General features: G+C 43.7%; 1 protein-coding gene across 6 annotated transcripts in view; it reads right to left on the reverse strand.

Annotated features, from left to right (window-relative positions):
• Nucleotides 1-18,824, reverse strand: part of OSBPL9 (oxysterol binding protein like 9) — an 875,847-nt gene that overhangs the window by 286,783 nt on the left and 570,240 nt on the right. For all 6 annotated transcript variants that reach the window (XM_069232680.1, XM_069232678.1, XM_069232679.1 and 3 more), the window contains one exon: nucleotides 14,203-14,362. In XM_069232680.1, the coding sequence (XP_069088781.1) occupies nucleotides 14,203-14,362 (160 nt within the window). The remainder of the gene's footprint in view (nucleotides 1-14,202; nucleotides 14,363-18,824) is intronic.

The following is an 18,824-nucleotide window of genomic DNA, read 5'->3' on the forward strand; positions in this document are numbered from 1 at the left end:
ATTGGTTGCTACCGCCCAACTTCCTTAATAGATTCAACCGTTAAGATCTTAGGCCAGGTCATTATGTCACAACTTAATTCTGGGGAGAACAACATAAGATCCTATCCTGGGATTGGTAAAACTGAACAATGTTTGAACTTGTATCGTGTGTGGAGGGGAAATACATCTTAGCAAAGAAGGGGGCCTTCTATTTAGCACTTATGGATCTCTTGAATGCATTTGGTAAATCGTACAAAACTATGGGATAAAATGGACCAACCTGGGTAGAAAAAGAACTGTTAATATTCATAAAACGTTTGCACGCTGAAAACTTAGTTCAATCCGATATGGGGCCACAAGTGAGTTAACCTCATCTGTTAGGACATACAGAGGGGTTTGCCAAGGAGTTATCATGTGACCCTTCCTCTTTCTGTTACATATAAAGTAAATAAATATTTACTAGAAATGGGTATTGATATGCCGAGGATAGGATATCGTTTTATTCCCATTTTACTATATGCCGACTATGCGGTCCTCATCTCAAGAACATTGAATGGCCTCCAAATCTTATTAAACTCAGTTTTATCTTTTATGAAAAGCCTGGACCCAAAGGTGAACTTCACTAAATCTTTTGTAATGACATGTGGCACAGCCAAGACAAAAATTAAGAACTACTGGCTGTAGGGGACGAGGTTAGGCAGAACTAAGAAACATGGGTGTGGAATTTAATAAAATATCTACTTGTACATGGGGCAGGTTGTTTCATAAATCTACCTGCCCTATAACAAAATGTACTCTTCCCTTTGGTGCCATGTAGTGCGGTAACAAATTATGGTAGCATTCTCATTATGTAGGAGTTCTGATAAAAGCCTCTCTGGTTATGCCAGGGCTAATACTATAGTGGGGTTTGAATATTAGCCTTTTCAAGCCCTATTATAGAAATGTCCTTATTTTGCTACCTTTCTGCAGATCTACAAACTGGGGATGGAGGAAGCAGTAAGCAATGGTTCCAGGGCTGTAATGACTGAGTCTGTGCAAAACTACTAAAATGCATGTTTACTCCTGACAAGGGCCAAAGTATAAATTCTTCCAGGGTTGGGAAAAAAGTGGTTGGAGGGAAAGTGATCTTGTAAACGCTCAATAGCTTTTCGCATGAGCAAATCTACACATACATATTTGCTTGTACTAAAATACAGTTCACAAATATTTTCTAGGAGTACAATTTCCTGGTCTACCTCTGTAAATTCCTGTCAATTCATGAAAGCCACTAATGCAAAGACATATACCATTGGTGCACTTTTGTGACTTTCTTTACCAAATGTGCCAACAATTAGGTCTGGCGTTAACCAAGACATTATGTTTTTATTAAAATTAAATTTCTCCCTCAATCTGTCTATCAGCTGATTTTAATGTGTGACAGCATTCTGCTCTTCCACAAGGAGCATATTTGAACACAAAGTAGTTGTTCAGTGGCTGTAACTACTGTAGCAATTTGTGCTTTTTGAGACCAACTTTTTTTGCTTTTTCCAATGTTTGTTACAATGGTGAGGGCATGGCAGCTCCCACAACAATAAAGGATTTTTTGACAAAACCAAAAGACTGGCAAACAATTTCAGATCGGTTGGCTTTGCCAGTGCTTGTTTATTTTCATATTTTCCATAATCTTGTTGTAAATGGTTACACTGATTTTCCATTAAAGGTATTGTTTGGAAATACTAGCATGTATCAACACAGTGATGCTTCAAAAAATAGTACCTAAAAGTTCACAGTATTTCAGCAAAACGTTTTGTTTCCCCACTTGCTTTTTTCGGAACATTTTATTTTGGAAGCAAACAATCACCAATCTTGCTCACAACCTTCTGTAAACGTTTGCATCTAATCACAGAGCCTTCACAAGTAGCCTCATATTGTTAAACTTTATAAAACTGTGTGTACACATTTTTTTTTTACTGGAACCAGTCAAAACTGCAGTGTGACCTTACAACGTTTATTTAGAGGGCTAACCTTAATAATAAAGGCTTTGAATTAATGAAATACAAATACAAGTTCGAACAGTATTAACAAACTGACAGAAATAATACCGCAACTGTGGGTAGACCCCTTCCCTGTAAACTGGCAGCCAAAGGGTTTGTGCTGGAGGGGGTTGAGCCTACTTGTTCCAAGGACAAAATAAACATGAACACTTGTTGTCCTTGACCCCAAAGAATATGCCCTGGGCGTCGGGCTATAGGAATTTCACACCCCTGAAGAAATTAACTATTTAGGGGTTCTATGGGATTCCTCATTGACATGGTCATCTATGAAAGCAGTGTTCAGATTTGCAGACAAACTGTGCCAGTTAAAGAATTAATTGCTACTAATAAAAGCGAGTTGTAGGAAGCTGGCTCTGTATATACTGTATCAAAATGAGATACAGTGTGCACAGAGTCCAGGGGTTCCCCAAGAGGCTTGACAGAGGCAATATTAGATAATACTAATGCTTTATTTGTGGTTGTGAGGTCGAGCAGTTATGCTTACCAGAGGGTAGTGTTAAGCATTTGTTGTACACACACAGGCAATAAATGAGAGCACACACTCAATGACTTAACTCCAGAACAATAGGTTTTTTATAGTAAAATATTATTTTCTTAATTTATTTTACAACCACAAGATTCAAATTGCAGTTAAGTACATTAAATGTAAGGTACTTTGAATAGGAATAGATAGGACTTTGAATCAAAATAATAATGTACACAGTTTGGCATAAAATGGCAATAAGCTATTTTAAAAGTGGACACAGTGCAAAATTCAACAGTTCCTGTAAGTACAGTTAGGCTAATGTAGTAAGTAAAGCACTTATAAGTTCAGTCTCCGGGGCATAGGTAGCACACCGTTGGGGATTCAAGTCAACCCCAAACACCCAGCACCAGCAACACAGGGCCAGTCAGGTGTAGAGGTCAAAGAGGGGCCCAAATAACATAGGATCCTATTGAGACGGGGTGCTCTGGTTCTAGTCTGCTGGCAGGTAAGTACCTGCTTACTCAGGGAGCAGACCAAAGGGGTTTAGTAGAGCACTGGGGGTGGGGGGATCCCAAGTAGGAACACAAAGCACACCCTCAGCGGCACAGGGGCAGCCGGGTGCCGTGGGTAAACAGGGCGTTGGGTTTGTAATAGATTTCAATGGAGGGACCCGGGGGTCACTCAGATGTTACATGCAGGGCACAGGGGGACTTCTCGGGCCAGCCACCGACTGGGCAAGGGTGAGGGCCGCCTGCTGGTCACTTCTGCACCGGTGGTTGGTTCTTCATGGGCCTGGGGGCTGCGGGTGCAGTGCTTCTTCCAGGCATCTGGTTTCTTCTTCCTGGGCAGTCGCGGTCAGAGGGGGGTGGGGGGGCCTTGGGATTCCCTCTGCAGGCGTCGTCATGGGGTTGCAGAGAGATTAGCCCAGGGTTGATACGCGTCCAAGTCGCGTGGGGATCCTCTCTGGGTTGTTGGTTTCTCTGGACACGGGCCAGGCGCGTCAGGTGCAGAATGGTGGAACTTACGTTTCTGGAGTGAGGTGGGAGTCCCTTTAAAGATGGTTTCTTCTTGCTTGGCTGGACAGGTCCGCTGTCCACAGGAGTTTCTTGGTCCTTTGTAGTTGCAGGGCAGTCCTCTGAGTTGGCAGAGGTCGCTGGGCCTGCAGGATGCGTCGCTGGCCTATTTGCAGGTTCTTTGAAGTAGGAGACAGGCCGGTAGGGCTGGGGCTAAAGCAGTTGTCGTCTTCCTTCTTCTCTGCGGGGTTTTCAGTTCATCAGTCCTTCTTTGTAGGTCGTTAGGAATCTAAAATCCTGGGTTCAGGGTCACCCTTAAATACTGAATTTAGGGGTGCGTTAAGGTCACAGGGCAGTACATGGGGAGGGGAGCACATCCCTATTCCTATTGGTGCTAATCCTCCAAAGCAAGATGGAGGATTTCAAGGAGGGGGTCACTTCAGCTCTGGTCACCTTAGGGGTGGACCTGGCTCAGGGGGTGACTTCTTGTTTTTCTCATTATCCCTCTGGACTTGCCACCAAAAGTGGCGGCTCGTCCAGGGGGGCGGGCATCTCCACTGGCTGGAGTGCCCTGGGGGCATTGTAACACCAGGCCTGAGCCTTTGAGGCTCACCGCCAGGTGTTACAGTTCCTGAAGGGGGGAGGTGTGAAGCACCTCCACCCAGTGCAGGCTTTTGTTTCTGGCCCCAGACAGCACAAAGGCTCTCACCCCAGGGGGGTCAGAAACTCGTCTCTCAGTGGCAGGCTGGCACAGACCAGTCAGTCCTGCACTGAAGGACTGGGTAAAATACAGGGTGCCCTCTGTGTGCGTTTTGTAATAAATCCAACACTGATATCAGTGTGGGTTTACTATTTTGGTTTTACTATTTTGAGACGTTTCGTACCAAACTTCCCAGTGTTCAGTGTAGCCATAATGGAACTGTGGAGTTCGTTTTGACAAACTCCCAGACCATATACTTAATATGGCCACACTGTACTGACAATGTCCAAGAATGGACTTAGACATTGTAGGGGCATATTGCTCATGCAGCTATGCCCTCACCTGTGGTATATTGCACCCTGCCGTAGGACTTTATGGCCTGCTAGAGGGGTGACTTGCCTCTGCCACAAGCAGTATTTTGTGTGCATGGCATCCTGAGGGAGATGCCATGTCGACTTTGCCTTTTTCTCCCCACCAACACACACAATCTGCAATGGCAGTGTGCATGTGTTAGGTGAGGGGTCCCTTAGGGTGGCACAACACATGCTGCAGCCCTTAGGGACCTTCCCTGGTCAAAAGGGACCTTGGTACCACTGGTACTTTTTACAAGGGACTTATCTGTGTACCAGGGGTGTGCCAACTGTGGAAACAATGGTACATTTTTTGTGAAGGAACACTGGTGCTGGGGCCTGGTTAGAAGGGTCCCAGCACACTTTAGCTATTTTCCTACACAAGTGTTTACTTATTTGGCCATCCAGGGCTGGCATTTGGGCTTATTCTAATTCATACATTCTTCAACACACAAAAAATAGTTTTATTTGTAGATTATTGTCAGACCCCAAAAAAGTGCTGCATCCATTATTGGTCATGAGGAAATAAGTTTAACTTATATGGGGATTTGATTAACCTTGCCCTGCTGATTTTATGGCTAAACGTCTGGGCCAAGCAGAAAGCAGACTTGAAAAGAGATTTTCTCAAAGATTGTTTATCATTAGACAATATGCATCATATACCTTGTTCTGTATACGTTAAAAATATTTTCTACCAACTTGGAGACCCACAAATGTATAATAATCCTAGGGTGATTGACGAATTGTAAAGAAAGAATCAAGCAGTGCTTCCTCGAATAGCGTACGGAGCTAAGGAGAGAATGAGCGGCAACTCTGTCACGTATACTTCAATATTCTGCTATTTGGACAATCACAGTGATGGAACCTTATCTATCATTTATAGTGAATCCCAGTCACTGTGTCTTTTAACTCGTTTTAGACTGAGCGCAGTGCATTTTATTACGGCCTTCCCTATTGAAGGGACCTTCTTTAGAACTCTGTCTTTTTGTCCCTGCAACAGCTTCTCCAGTCACAGCACTTGTCACTTTATGCTCTTTTGCACATTATATTCGATTCCACAATATCTGTTTTGATTCCTGTTCTCCGCCATACTAACACCAGATCATATAGCCTAGCATTAATATTTCTACAGGAGCAAGATACACCAGATATTTGTCATGCTGTTTTAATTTTTTATGAATCGTGCCATTATAATAAGAAAAAGGTATGAATCAGGATTGTGACTTTCATAAGGTTTTAATAACAGATTTTTAACAAATTAAACTCATTGTATTTTGTATATACTAATATATCATAATTGTATACATCGCTCTTACATATATTGATTGTTAGAAAGGTGTTCCTAATTCTGCAGTGTTATCATCAGTTTGTTTCCTTTTTTGATACACTGGAAGTTTTGATAATACTTGGCAATACTATGTTTTGTTGCAATTATTTTATTTTATGGCTGTTTCTAGCTGAAAAAAATTGACTTGACTGGACAATGGGCTTGTGGATTATATGTTAAAAAGAGATTTAAGGAAACCTCAGAGTGTTTCAACCTAAGCATGGTTGTGCTAATACCACGTGCTGCTTGAATCCTGAATACCTAAGCTAAGCATGTTGTGTTAACACCACATGCTCCTCTATCTGCTGCATCCATCGCACAACAAATGGAATTGTTGATGATCGTCTGACCTTCTGACACTATTTCTTGTGCCCTTTTACAATGTTCCTCTGAGAGGTACTGAAAGAGAAGCTCAATTTCGTCCCAGTAGGCCCTATCGGGCCGTGCTAACAGAATGCTTGCGAACTGGCGATATGCCTATGATTGGCAGGTTGTTGCTGCTACTCTTTTTCCCGCTGCATCTATTTTCTTACTTTCTTTGTCAGGAGTGGAATAATCTCCGGTAGACTGGCTATTACCACGTTTTTGTGTAGTGCTGACCACAACAGAGTGAAGGGGATTTGAGCACAAAACAGAGGGCAGTAAGTTCTGCTTTGCATTTCTTATCAACCCAAGGGGTGATAACCCTGGACCGTACAGGCTCTTTGAAAATGTCATCAGCAAAATTAAGCATGCCAGGTAGCACGGGGAGGAAGTGAATTTCTTTGTGTGCAGCTGTAAGCGTGTCAATGAGGAAATTCTGTTGAACAGGGTCAGTGTGCAACTGGACATTGAGGAATACCGCTGCCTTTGCTATCACTGGCTGATATGATGTAGAATCTTCAGGTGGTGATGGCTGTGCATGGTATAGATCTGGATCATTTGGTAATATGGGATCTGGATCAAATAAATCCTGTGTATCTAGATCATGAGGGGCATCACCTAAGTCGTCATCCTGAGGTAAGGGTGAACCTTGTGATGAAAGCTGTGGTATATGAGTAGGTGTAGGAAAATGTGGAGGTGGAGTGGTGGGACGAGGAGCTGGAGAATGAGGAGGAGAAGGCTTAAGTCGAATTGGAGCCTTTTAACTGGAGGCCTTTTTTTTGGAGTTGAGAAGTGTCCAATGCCTCTAAAGCTTAACTTCCTCTTTAATGGAACGGGAGGGAGAATGCTCCATTAGCACTGCATTGTCCGACAGCACATGGGGAAGTAGGCCCGAGAAGGGTGAGTAAACCCTGAAGGGCAATGAGTAGTGGTAGATAACCAAATGTAGGCATGCAACATTGACTGGGCAAAGGATCCAACACTGCAAGCCTGGGCTGTGAAGAGGTAATGTTTTGCAAGATTACACAAAGAAGGCTAAGTAACTGTCCCCCAATTACCAGCCACTGGGGTACCCCTGGTATGAGCAGTAGATGCTACTGAAGTCCTTATGGAGCGAGCACAACTGCCAGCAAGAGCATAATTCAAGCTATGGTGTAGCAGACATTTAAGCACAAATCATGCATTTATATAACACCTTACCATTTTTGGCTCATGCAAAGGCCACAAACGGCTTGTCAACTTTATCTCGCAAGATCTATTCTTCATGAGATTGGGGGCCTGTGATCCAGCTTAGGTAGCATATCTTCTTTCTTGCCAGGGTCAGGAAGGGGAAAGGAGACCTGAAGAGTGATGGACTGTCCTCTGCAGAAGGCAGGCAGGACCTCTGGCATGAAGGGAGGACACTTGCAAACTCGCAGCTTGTCTGGCTATAAGAGGGAAAGGTAGCAGAAGGAAATTTGCTAACTGCTGATAAGAGATCAGTCTTAGTGAACTGTAAACTGGTTCAAAAGGAAAAAAAAAAAAAAGGTTAACGCCAATTTCGAATTCCACTGTAGAATAATAAAAGGTGAGGGAGGAAACCAATGGCACCTTTATAAATTGTATCACTAGAGCTAACCAAAACAAAGAAGATTGATCAGGGAGACATACGGGCTGACATGGCAGCCAGAAATGCCTTACCAGTGGTGACTGCCAAGGCCTGCTGAGTAAAAGATGGCACAAAGAGATAGACATCAGAAAGAAAGTCTCAGACCCTCGGTCTAGCACTAGCCTTTAAATATTGACCAGAGACTCACACAGACAGACTTTGTAGGAGGCTTTTAGGAACCTTAAGAAATTAGGTAAAAAATATGTGCTCAATGTGGGAGGCTACCCTGATGCTGAAGCCTCTGCCATCTCAGGCACCAGTTAAGGGCTCTGAAACACCATTTTGCATGTGGCACAACAGGATATATGACGTCAGTAGGTATAGTAGGCAGGGTGTTAGTGGAAGTCAAGCCCAGCTTGCCACTTATGAAACAGCCTCTGCTTTGGAGATATGGTGAATTACTGGTTGTTGATGGAAAAGCTCAAGTCATGAGGAAGGTCATGGTGAGCTGAAGAAACGCCATGACTAGCACAGGAGACCTCACCATTAGCAGTCAGTCATGCTGGTATGAAAATATATGCACTATTCATCTTCTGAATGAGATCAACATCACAACAAGAACTTTGGTGAACACAGTCATTATACCAAATGGTAGTACTGCAAACTGGTATTGTTGGAACCTCACTGTGAATTGGAGGAGGAAAGGGAGGATCAGTAAATTAAAAAATCTGTTTTGTAGGTCATGGGACTCCAACTAATTATCCAGCATTGCAGGCCAGTCGAACATGGCTCAGGGACACCATTTTAAACTTGTCCTGCCGCATAAAGAGATTTAATGGGCCTACATCCAGGATGAGTCAAAGACCACTGTTCTTTGTGTGGACCAAGAAATAAAGGGGGTAAAATCCTGTAATCTACTCCAGAGAAATCTCACAGTGAATTGGAGGAGGACAGGGAGGGTAAGTACATTAAATAAATCTGTCCTGGAGATCATGGGACTCCAACCAATTATCCAGCATCAAAGGACAGTCAAACATGGCCATGGGACACCATTTTGAACTTGTCCTGACGTATGAAAAGATTTAATGGGCTTAAGTCCAGGATGAGTCAAAGACCACTGTTCTTTGTGTGGACCAAGAAATAAAGGGAGTAAAATGCTTTATTCATCTACTTCAGGGGCACCACTTCAAAACCTCCACCTCCAAAATTGAGGTGTGTGTTGAGGAGCACTTCCTGAAAGTAGGGGGCAGTGAGGTGGGGAAACAAGTATAAATAGGCATAACTCTTGGAGCGATCTGGGCTGTCTTTCCCCTCCATTTCACCAGAAGTTAGTGGTGGAGTGAGGAAGAATCAAAGAGGTCTAGTATGGTAGATTGGAGCTTCTGGTGACCATGTTGTGGATAAGCATTATGATTTAACCTGATGGATGAGGCTTGTACCACCAAAGTCTCCAGTGATACATGTATAGACAAATACTGTGTGTCATAGGGAACAAGTCTATGTCGATGTGCAATCTTTCAGTGAACTGCAGGGTTTATCCTGGCCAGCTAGAATTGGCTCCAAAATGCTTACGTGAATGACAGCACGGGTTAGACAAGATGGCTGAATAATTTCAGTGCAATTCCATTATTTCTACTGCATTTTGACCAACACAAGTAGATGAATAAACTAGTTAAAGAGCGGGCCAAAGGGATAAAGAATGTCCTTTTGTGGTGATATATCAAGTTCATTGCATTCTGAAGGCCTAGGTTAAGGCCATTATCAGCCTTTGAATCACCTTCCTGCAGGGTATATTCTGGGCACTTGGGAGATGCTGGGATGGGGGTTCTTCAGGAAACAGGCATGAACCTTTTTTCACCACTCAGTTGAAAGTAGAAGTGTCATAAGCAGTGCCAAAGTCACAAGGAGAAGCACTTTAGTAGGCAAGAGCTCCTTTGGAAGGTTTGCCAAGTCTGGATCCTGTGGAGTCGCAGAGCTGGGCTGTGATATGGTTAGAGCCACAGGAATTGCCAAAACAGCAGGTTTGAGCCCAGCATTTGGGAGTGGTGTACAGGTTTGCAGGAATGGTTGGCGGATTGATTCAGGTACTTCAGCGTCATCTTAAACAGAACCAAGATTCACTCCGATGACAAGAAAAAGACCGGAGCCTGGGGGTGCACCACTGAACCTATCAACAAATCCTCAACAGACCAGAAACTTTCCTCGAAGAGAAACAGTGGGCTATTATGAGAGCCACTGCTGGCTCCTACTTGGATTATTGTAATTCGCTTTTGCTGAAGGTTGCAAAACCTTTTGTAAGGCTTCAAAAAATTGAGCATCATGGTGCTAGAGCTGTGATGGATGTACCTGTGAGGTACAGCCATCCTACACTGGCTATCTTAATGCCAATGACATTAGTTTAAAGCCATTACATGGCCTAACAATTACTCATCAGGATTCCACTGGTATACACTTAGAGCTTAGGCATCCAGTTGGCCAACATTTCCAAAGAAGCTGTATTGGACTACAGAAGATGAAAGGCCGTTCAATCTGCGAACACAGAAGTGTTGAGCTTCATTCCCTTTTAGATAATAAAAATGTTACTATTTAGCAAGTTTTCAAAATGTATTCTCTCTATAATCTGAGTCTGTCCTACTAAGACAGACATGCTAAAACCTACTTTGAAGAGTGGCTTATCAATTCCTCTGCCCTATATTGGCAAGCACTTTTTCCATCCAACAGAAATTCTGATAACCTAGGAAAATATTATTTTATTCTTATGTCTAGTATTAGCATCTCAGGACTTGGACATAAGAAAAACAGACAAGAGTTTTACCAGATCCAGGACTGAAATTTGTTATGTCTCTTTAATGAAATCCTTTTTACTCAACTCATCTATGGCATTTTCTCACAGCCCTATGTTAGGTCTCAAATGCTTTTACAAAAACAAAGATTCACAATTATGTGGTCTGAAGCATACAAACCTTCACACATTCAGAGATCAGAACCTTCTTGAGTCATATGAACACTCCGAAAATGGATAGCAAATGCAAATGTAGAGTTCCATTTCAGAACCACTGAAGAACATGGTGCAGAGTTTCCTGAGGCAGGTGACATCTCAAAAGTAGATCTAGTTGTAAACTATATTTCTAAAGTAAAATCTCAAACTAGTCTGACAACCGATGCACAGACCATGTCATTTTTAAGAAGAAGTGTTAGAACCTGACGAGCAAGTAACTTACCTTTGGTAACTATTTTCCTGGTGAAGACCATCTAACCAAAGATTCCCCACCTTAGAACATTCTCCAGGCTTCAGAATGAATCCAGAAAAAGTTGAGCAGTATCTCTGCGTGTCCACAGTTGTCTCAGAGTCACTGCATCAGAAGTGGTGGCACATAGCCTACATGAACGACCCCCCAGGGCACAGACAGAAGTTTCTTTCATTACTATTTCTGTGCCAAAAACCGAGAGCCATGTAAAAAACAAAGTTTTACCTGTGTACTGCATCTAGTGGGATCTTTTAGGTGAAGAGCTCAGTTCACAGAACAAGGAAGATGGGAGGGTCGGTGAAGAATATGCTGTTAGAGTCTCTATCAGGAAAATCATTAATTGTTCTTCTGATGGAGACTTCTAATCACAGATTCCTTACCTTAGAATAGATATCCAAGCAATACCTCTCTTGAGGTGGGTATGCGAACTGGCTTAAACCAAGTAGTCCTCGAGGGCTGAGTGGGCAAAATGCTTGTCTTGACATATATGATAGTCCACGCAGTAGTGCTTCATGGATGTGTGGAGTGATGGCCACATGGCAGCTTGACAGATATTCAGATAGCCTAGGCCAGAGGACTTTAAACTGGGGGGCAGCCCCCTCCACCCCCCACTGGGGCCTCCAGTGATCCGGGGGGAGGGGATCCAGTCTCTGGCCAAAAGCAGCTAACAGGGCTTTTTTTTTAAGCAGAAGCATGTTATTGCATTTAAAAAAGGTAACATTACTTAACTGCAATGTTTGAATAGGTCTATACATATTTAAACATTGCCATCTTGATAAAGTAATTGTGAAAAATTCTGAGGGGGGCCAATGATTTTTATTTTTCAACTGGGAGTGAGCAGCATTAAAAGGTTTTGAGACCACTGTCCTAGGCCCAGGTGGAATGGGCCCATGAGCCCTCAGGGGTCTACTTCTTCACTAATGCGTGCCGACTGGGCTTGAGGCCAAAATTCACAGCTAGGCACTTTCCAAAAAAAACATCAGATTTCAATGTAAAAATGTAATGTGCCCATATTGCGTTTCCTGTCACGGGCTTTAGGCCTACCCACACAAGTGAGGTACCATTTTTAATCAGGAGGCTTGGAGGAACAAAGAATAGAAGAACAAATGTTATTGCCCCTTGTTTTCTCTATATTTTTTCCTTCCAAATGTAAGACAGTGTGTAAAAAAGATGTCTGTCTGTGAAATGCCCTATAATTCACATGCTAGTATGGGGACCCCGGAATTCAGAGATGTGCAAATAACCACTGCCTCTCAACACCTTGGAGAAGTGTGGCTCAATGGTTAGAGCGGCAGACCCTGAAGCAGAGATCTGGCTCAAGACCAGGGTTCAAGTCCCGCTTCGGCAGGTCTTGGGCTCAATTCCCCTTGACCAGATAATTCTCGCCTCGGTGCCTAATCTAATTCATGGGTCCCACTCTGCAACTCTGGGCAATAGCTTGCTTAATCTCCACAACGGCCCCAACAGCGCTTGGATGCCTGGCTTCACCCTGGGGGTGCTCAGGAGTGGGTGCCTCACAGGGAAAAGCCAGGAGGGGTTCCATAGCGGTATGAGTACAGCGCCTTGAGACCCTAACGGGTGAGTAGTGCGCTATACAAGTGCTAATTTACATTTTACATTTACACCTTATCTTGTGCTCATTTTGGAAATACAAAGGTTTCCTTTATACCTCTTTTTGACTCTATATTTTACCAAATAAATTGCTGCATATGCAGTATACAATGAAAACCCATTGCAAGGTGCACCTCATTTATTGGCGTTGGGTACCTAGGGTTCTTGATGAACCTATTAACCCGATATATCCCCACAACCAGAAGAGTCCAGCAGACGTAACAATATATTGCTGTTGAAAAATCTGATATGGCAGGAAAAAGTTACAGAGTAAAATGTGGAAAGAAATGGCTGTTTTTTTTACCTCAATTTCAATATTGTTTTATTTCAGCTGTTATTTTCTGTAGGAAAACCTTTAAGGATCTACACAAATGACCCCTTGCTGAATTCAGAATGTTGTCTACTTTTCAGAAATGTTTGGCTGTCCGGGATCCAGCATTGGTTTCAGAACCATTTCTGTCACTAACTGTAAGGAGGCTAAAAGCACAAAAAATAGTAAAAATGGGGTATGTCCCACTAAAATGCCAAAATTGTGTTGAAAAATGTGGTTTTCTGATTCAAGTCTGCCTGTTCCTGAAAGCTTAGAAGATGGTGGCTGTAGCACTGCAAACTCTTTGTTGATGCAATTTTCAGGGAAAAAACACATGCTTTCTTCTGCAGCCCTTTTTTCCTGTTTTTTGCAACAAAAAAAACGAAATGTTCGCTGTATTTTGGCTAATTTCTTGGTCTCCTCCTAGGGAACCCACAAACTCTGGGTACCTCTAGAATCCCTAGGATGTTGGAAAAAAAGGACACAAATTTGTCATGGGTAGCTTATGTGGACAAAAAGTTATGAGGGCCTAAGCGCAAACTGCCCCAAGTATCCAAAAAAAGGCCTGGCACCTGAGGGGGAAAGGGCCTGGCAGCAAAGGGGTTAAATAAAAAAATAAAACACTTTGGTTAATTGCTGCCTTAGTTAAGAGCTAAACAAAACATAAATGCATGCAAAATGCAAAAAAACATAAAATTGTTTGATTAAAATACAGCTTTGGCTTCGAAAAACGTTTGACACTTTTGTTTTTTAACCTCTCAAATACAATGAGACGTTTGCCCATGCAACTCATACAGCAAAGTATGCGTGATATATGACTCTAAATCTTCGAGCCTCCATACTGAGAGAACATTCCGTTAAAAGTAGTACTGAAGACCTGATGGAACGTAAAACTGAGAATAATGCAAAGTCAATCAATAAGCTTTTTCAGCTGGTGAAGCCTACCCTTTTGGTTCCTTCTTTTTTGTGTTGCAAACGAGGCTTCACTAGTGGCCCCATTTTAGCCTTTCTTTCCCTAGGCTGTTAGTTAACGACTTTAGATGCTAGTAACTGCTTTTCTTCTTGTAACACACAAGTATGATCTACCCATGTTATTACGTAAAGCACTTTAATACCCGCCAGCAAGACCAAACTATAAAATGAAATAATAAATGTTAATTCAAACAAACATAACATGCACAAAAAAACAAAACTGTGCAGTTTCTACTACTTACTCTATGCAACGCTTTGGAGAAGTACTACTTTGATAGAATTCATCTGCATCGTAAAACTCATCTTCACTGCTGGAGTAAGAAAAGTCCGGGACTGTGTTTGGAGACAGATTCACATGGCTTGGTGTTGTTAAACTGCTACTAGGTGCAGACTGGCCACTTCCTATGAATAAAAAGTGCATGTTTGCCAAAAGTAGAAATCAACTTCAATGTGTGACTGAAAGACATTTATTAGACATCCATTTAAACAGAAACTTCAACAAATAATAGACTATTGTGCGTTAGTGAATTTTGTGGGTATGTTAGAGAAATAGATCTAAGTTATAGAAAATGTTATGTTTTGTGTGCTGGTAAGAAATTGGTTAGAACCTTGGAATAAGTCAATGGAAAAGCAAGAGGCACATAAAACAGGGGGAAGCAGAACAGACTTAGGAGATTCTTCTGAATGATTCTCACCTCAAGGGAGAGGGAGTTCCAACAAGGAGCACAATGTAAAGCAAACACTCTTCTACAATGTTGATTCATCAATGGGTGTGTGGAAACTTGACCCACACTGCTTGTTTATGGAAGGTGCTGCGGGGGTGGTTATTGATGATATATGCTCTTCAGCTTGCATGAATGCTGGGTTTTGCTGCCAAGTCTGGGACCCGCTGCAACTTATAAAATTTATATTTGGGCAAACCTGCATACAGAGAGCTGCAGGAATCAATTTACATAGTATGGCAGGTAAAATACCTTATGCTGAATAGAAGAACGACCTTTCTTAGTGCATATGTCTGAAGACCGTGTAGTACAAAGTAAGGAGGTCTAGAATACTAGGTTTATAACCAAGTAAACTGTATGTAGATGGAGAAAGCCAAGAGCAGTAGACAAACTGGAAAGGAAAAGGTGATGCATTTTGAAGCCAGTTGGCAGGATCTTTTTTCACAATACATTTGAAGTATGGATGCTGGGTTTTACTCAGTCATGTATGTGTGCATCAGACGTAATTTGGCAACTAAGCAGATTCGGACCATACAAGTATGTTTAACTGCAGCTGGGTGTTGACTTTAGGTCTTGGGAAACCTGTGTGAGCAAATAATGCCAGCCAGAGTAGAGGCTAAAATTTAAAGATAACAAGTGAAAGGGGCACTTCCTGTGCCAAACCAAACTGCTTTTGGTGTGGACCCTTTTACATTTTAAATTATTGAGCCCATCTAAGTGGAAGGTGTGAGTAAGTAGCCTCTTTCTAGCCTTGTTACCCCCACTTTTGGCCTGTTTATGAGTGTATGTCAGGGTGTTTTCACTGTCTCACTGGGATCCTGCTAGCCAGGGCCCAGTGCTCATAGTGAAGACCCTATGTTTTCAGTATGTTTGTTATGTGTCACTGGGACCCTGCTAGTCAGGACCCCAGTGCTCATAAGTTTGTGACCTATAGGTATGTGTTCCCTGTGTGATGCGTAACTGTCTCACTGAGGCTCTGCTAACCAGAACCTCAGTGGTTATGCTCTCTCTTTACAAATTGTCACTAACAGGCTAGTGACCAATTTCACCAATTCACATTGGCATACTGGAACACCCTTATAATTCCCTAGTATATGGTACTGAGGTACCCAGGGTATTGGGGTTCCAGGAGATCCCTATGGGCTGCAGCATTTCTTTTGCCACCCATAGGGAGCTCTGACAATTCTTACACAGGCCTGCCACTGCAGCCTGAGTGAAATAACGTCCACGTTATTTCACAGCCATTTACCACTGCACTTAAGTGACTTATAAGTCACCTATATGTCTAACCTTTACCTGGTAAAGGTTGGGTGCTAAGTTACTTAGTGTGTGGGCACCCTGGCACTAGCCAAGGTGCCCCCACATTGTTCAGGGCAAATTCTCCGGACTTTGTGAGTGCGGGGACACCATTACACGCGTGCACTATACATATGTCACTACATATGTATAGCGTCACAATGGTAACTCCGAACATGGCCATGTAACATGTCTAAGATCATGGAATTGTCATCCCAATGCCATTCTGGCATTGGGGAGACAATTCCATGATCCCCCGAGTCTCTAGCACAGACCCGGGTACTGCCAAACTACCTTTCCCGGGGTTTCACTGCAGCTGCTGCTGCCAACCCCCCAGACAGGTTTCTGCCCTCCTGGGGTCCAGCCAGGCTTGGCCCAGGAAGGCAGAACAAAGGACTTCCTCAGAGAGAGGGTGTTACACCCTCTCCCTTTGGAAAAAGGTGTCAGGGCTGGGGAGGAGTAGCCTCCCCCAGCCTCTGGAAATGCTTTGATGGGCACAGATGGTGCCCATCTCTGCATAAGCCAGTCTGCACCGGTTCAGGGATCCCCCAGCCCTGCTCTGGCGCGAAACTGGACAAAGGAAAGGGGAGTGACCACTTCCCTGACCTGCACCTCCCCTGGGAGGTGCCCAGAGCTCCTCCAGTGGGCTCCAGACCTCTGCCATCTTGGAAACAGAGGTGCTGCTGGCACACTGGACTGCTCTGAGTGGCCAGTGCCAGCAGGTGACGTCAGAGACTCCTTCTGATAGGCTCTTACCTGTGTTGCTAGCCTATCCTCCTTCCTAGGTAGCCAAACCTCCTTTTCTGGCTATTTAGGGTCTCTGCTTTGGGGAATTCTTTAGATAACGAATGCAAGAGCTCATCAGAGTTCCTCTGCATCTCTCGCTTCACCTTCTGCCAAGGAATCAACGCTGACTGCTCTGGACGCCTGCAAAACTGCAACAAAGTAGCAAAGACGACTACTGCAACCTTGTATCGCTGATCCGGCCGCCTTCTCAACTGTTTTCCTGGTGGTGCATGCTGTGGGGGTAGTCTGCCTCCTCTCTGCACTAGAAGCTCCGAAGAAATCTCCTGTGGGTCGACGGAATCTTCCCCCTGCAACCGCAGGCACCAAAAGACTGCATCACCGGTCCTCTGAGTCCCCTCTCAGCACGAAGAGCGTGGTCCCTGGAACTCAGCCTCCTGTCCAAGTGACTCCCACACTCCCGTGACTCTTCAGTCCAAGTTTGGTGGAAGTAAGTCCTTGCCTCCCCACGCTAGACTGCATTGCTGGGTACCGCGTGATTTGCAGCTGCTCCGGCTCCTGTGCACTCTTCCAGGATTTCCTTTGTGCACAGCCAAGCCTGGGTCCCCGACACTCTAACCTGCAGTGCACGACCTCCTGAGTTGTGACTTCAGTGAGTTCCGGTTCACTCTTCGTAGTGCCTGTTCCGGCACTTCTGCGGGTGCTGCTTGCTTCTGAGAGGGCTCCTTGTCTTGCTGGATGCCCCCTCTGTCTCCTCACGCAATTGGCGACATCCTGGTCCCTCCTGGGCCACAGCAGCATCCAAAAACCCTAACCGCGATCCTTGCAGCTAGCAAGGCTTGTTTGCGGTCTTTCTGCGTGGGAACACCTCTGCAAGCTTCTTCACGACGTGGGACATCCATCCTCCAAAGGGGGAGTTCCTAGTCCTCTTCGTTCTTGCAGAATCCACAGCTTCTACCATCCGGTGGCAGCTTCTTTGCAACCTCAGCTGGCATTTCTTGGGCATCTGCCCACTCCCGACTTGAGTGTGACTCTTGGTCTTGGTCCCCTTGTTCCACAGGTACTCTCGTCTGGAAATCCATCGTTGTTGCATTGCTGGTGTTGGTCTTCCTTGCAGAATTAGCCAATCACGACTTCTGTGCTCTCTGGGGAACTTAGGTGCACTTTACACCTACTTTTCAGGGTCTTGGGGTGGGCTATTTTTCTAACCCTCACTGTTTTCTTACAGTCCCAGCGACCCTCTACAAGCTCACATAGGTTTGGGGTCCATTCGTGGTTCGCATTCCACTTCTAGAGTATATGGTTTGTGTTGCCCCTATACCTATGTGCTCTCATTGCAATCTATTGTGACTGTACATTGCTTGCATTGCTTTTTATTGCTATTACTGCATATTTTTGGTATTGTGTACATATATCTTGTGTATATTTGCTATCCTCATACTGAGGGTACTCACTGAGATACTTTTGGCATATTGTCATAAAAATAAAGTACCTTTATTTTTAGTATATCTGTGTATTGTGTTTTCTTATGATATTGTGCATATGACACTAGTAGTATAGTGGGAGCTTTGCATGTCTCCTACTTCAGCCTAAGCTGCTCTGCTAAGCTACCCTTTTCTATCAGCCTAAGCTGCTAGACACCTCTTCTACACTAATAAGGGATACCTGGACCTGGTGCAGAGTGTAAGTACCCCTTGGTATTCACTACAAACCAGGCCTCCTACAGAAGGTCAACTTTCCAGAGAGATCGACACTAAAGATTGCCATCCTCGAGGTAAGAAATTGTTACTTGGGCTTAACTCCAGTTTTCCACCCTGTATAGTGTTATAAAATTCACAAATCGTGGCATGTCTTGACCCACGTTGGGTTCCTGGGACACTTCAACAGTTAGAAAAAGCATTAATTCTCAAACCATAAACAATGTGCAAATAAAGACAATTCTTTCCTTGTTATACACCCATTAGAACAGGTTTACCATCTACATGGAGCTCTACTGTGGCTCAAACCCTTTCCAATTATTAAAAGAAAGGGAAATAAAGTTTTTCTATGGGTATATTTTCTAATTTAATAGAACAATGTTATGTTCAATCAACCAAGATCCA

Source organism: Pleurodeles waltl, chromosome 4_2 (assembly GCF_031143425.1).
Source record: "Pleurodeles waltl isolate 20211129_DDA chromosome 4_2, aPleWal1.hap1.20221129, whole genome shotgun sequence".
In the NCBI taxonomy this organism is placed as follows: Eukaryota; Metazoa; Chordata; class Amphibia; order Caudata; family Salamandridae; genus Pleurodeles; species Pleurodeles waltl.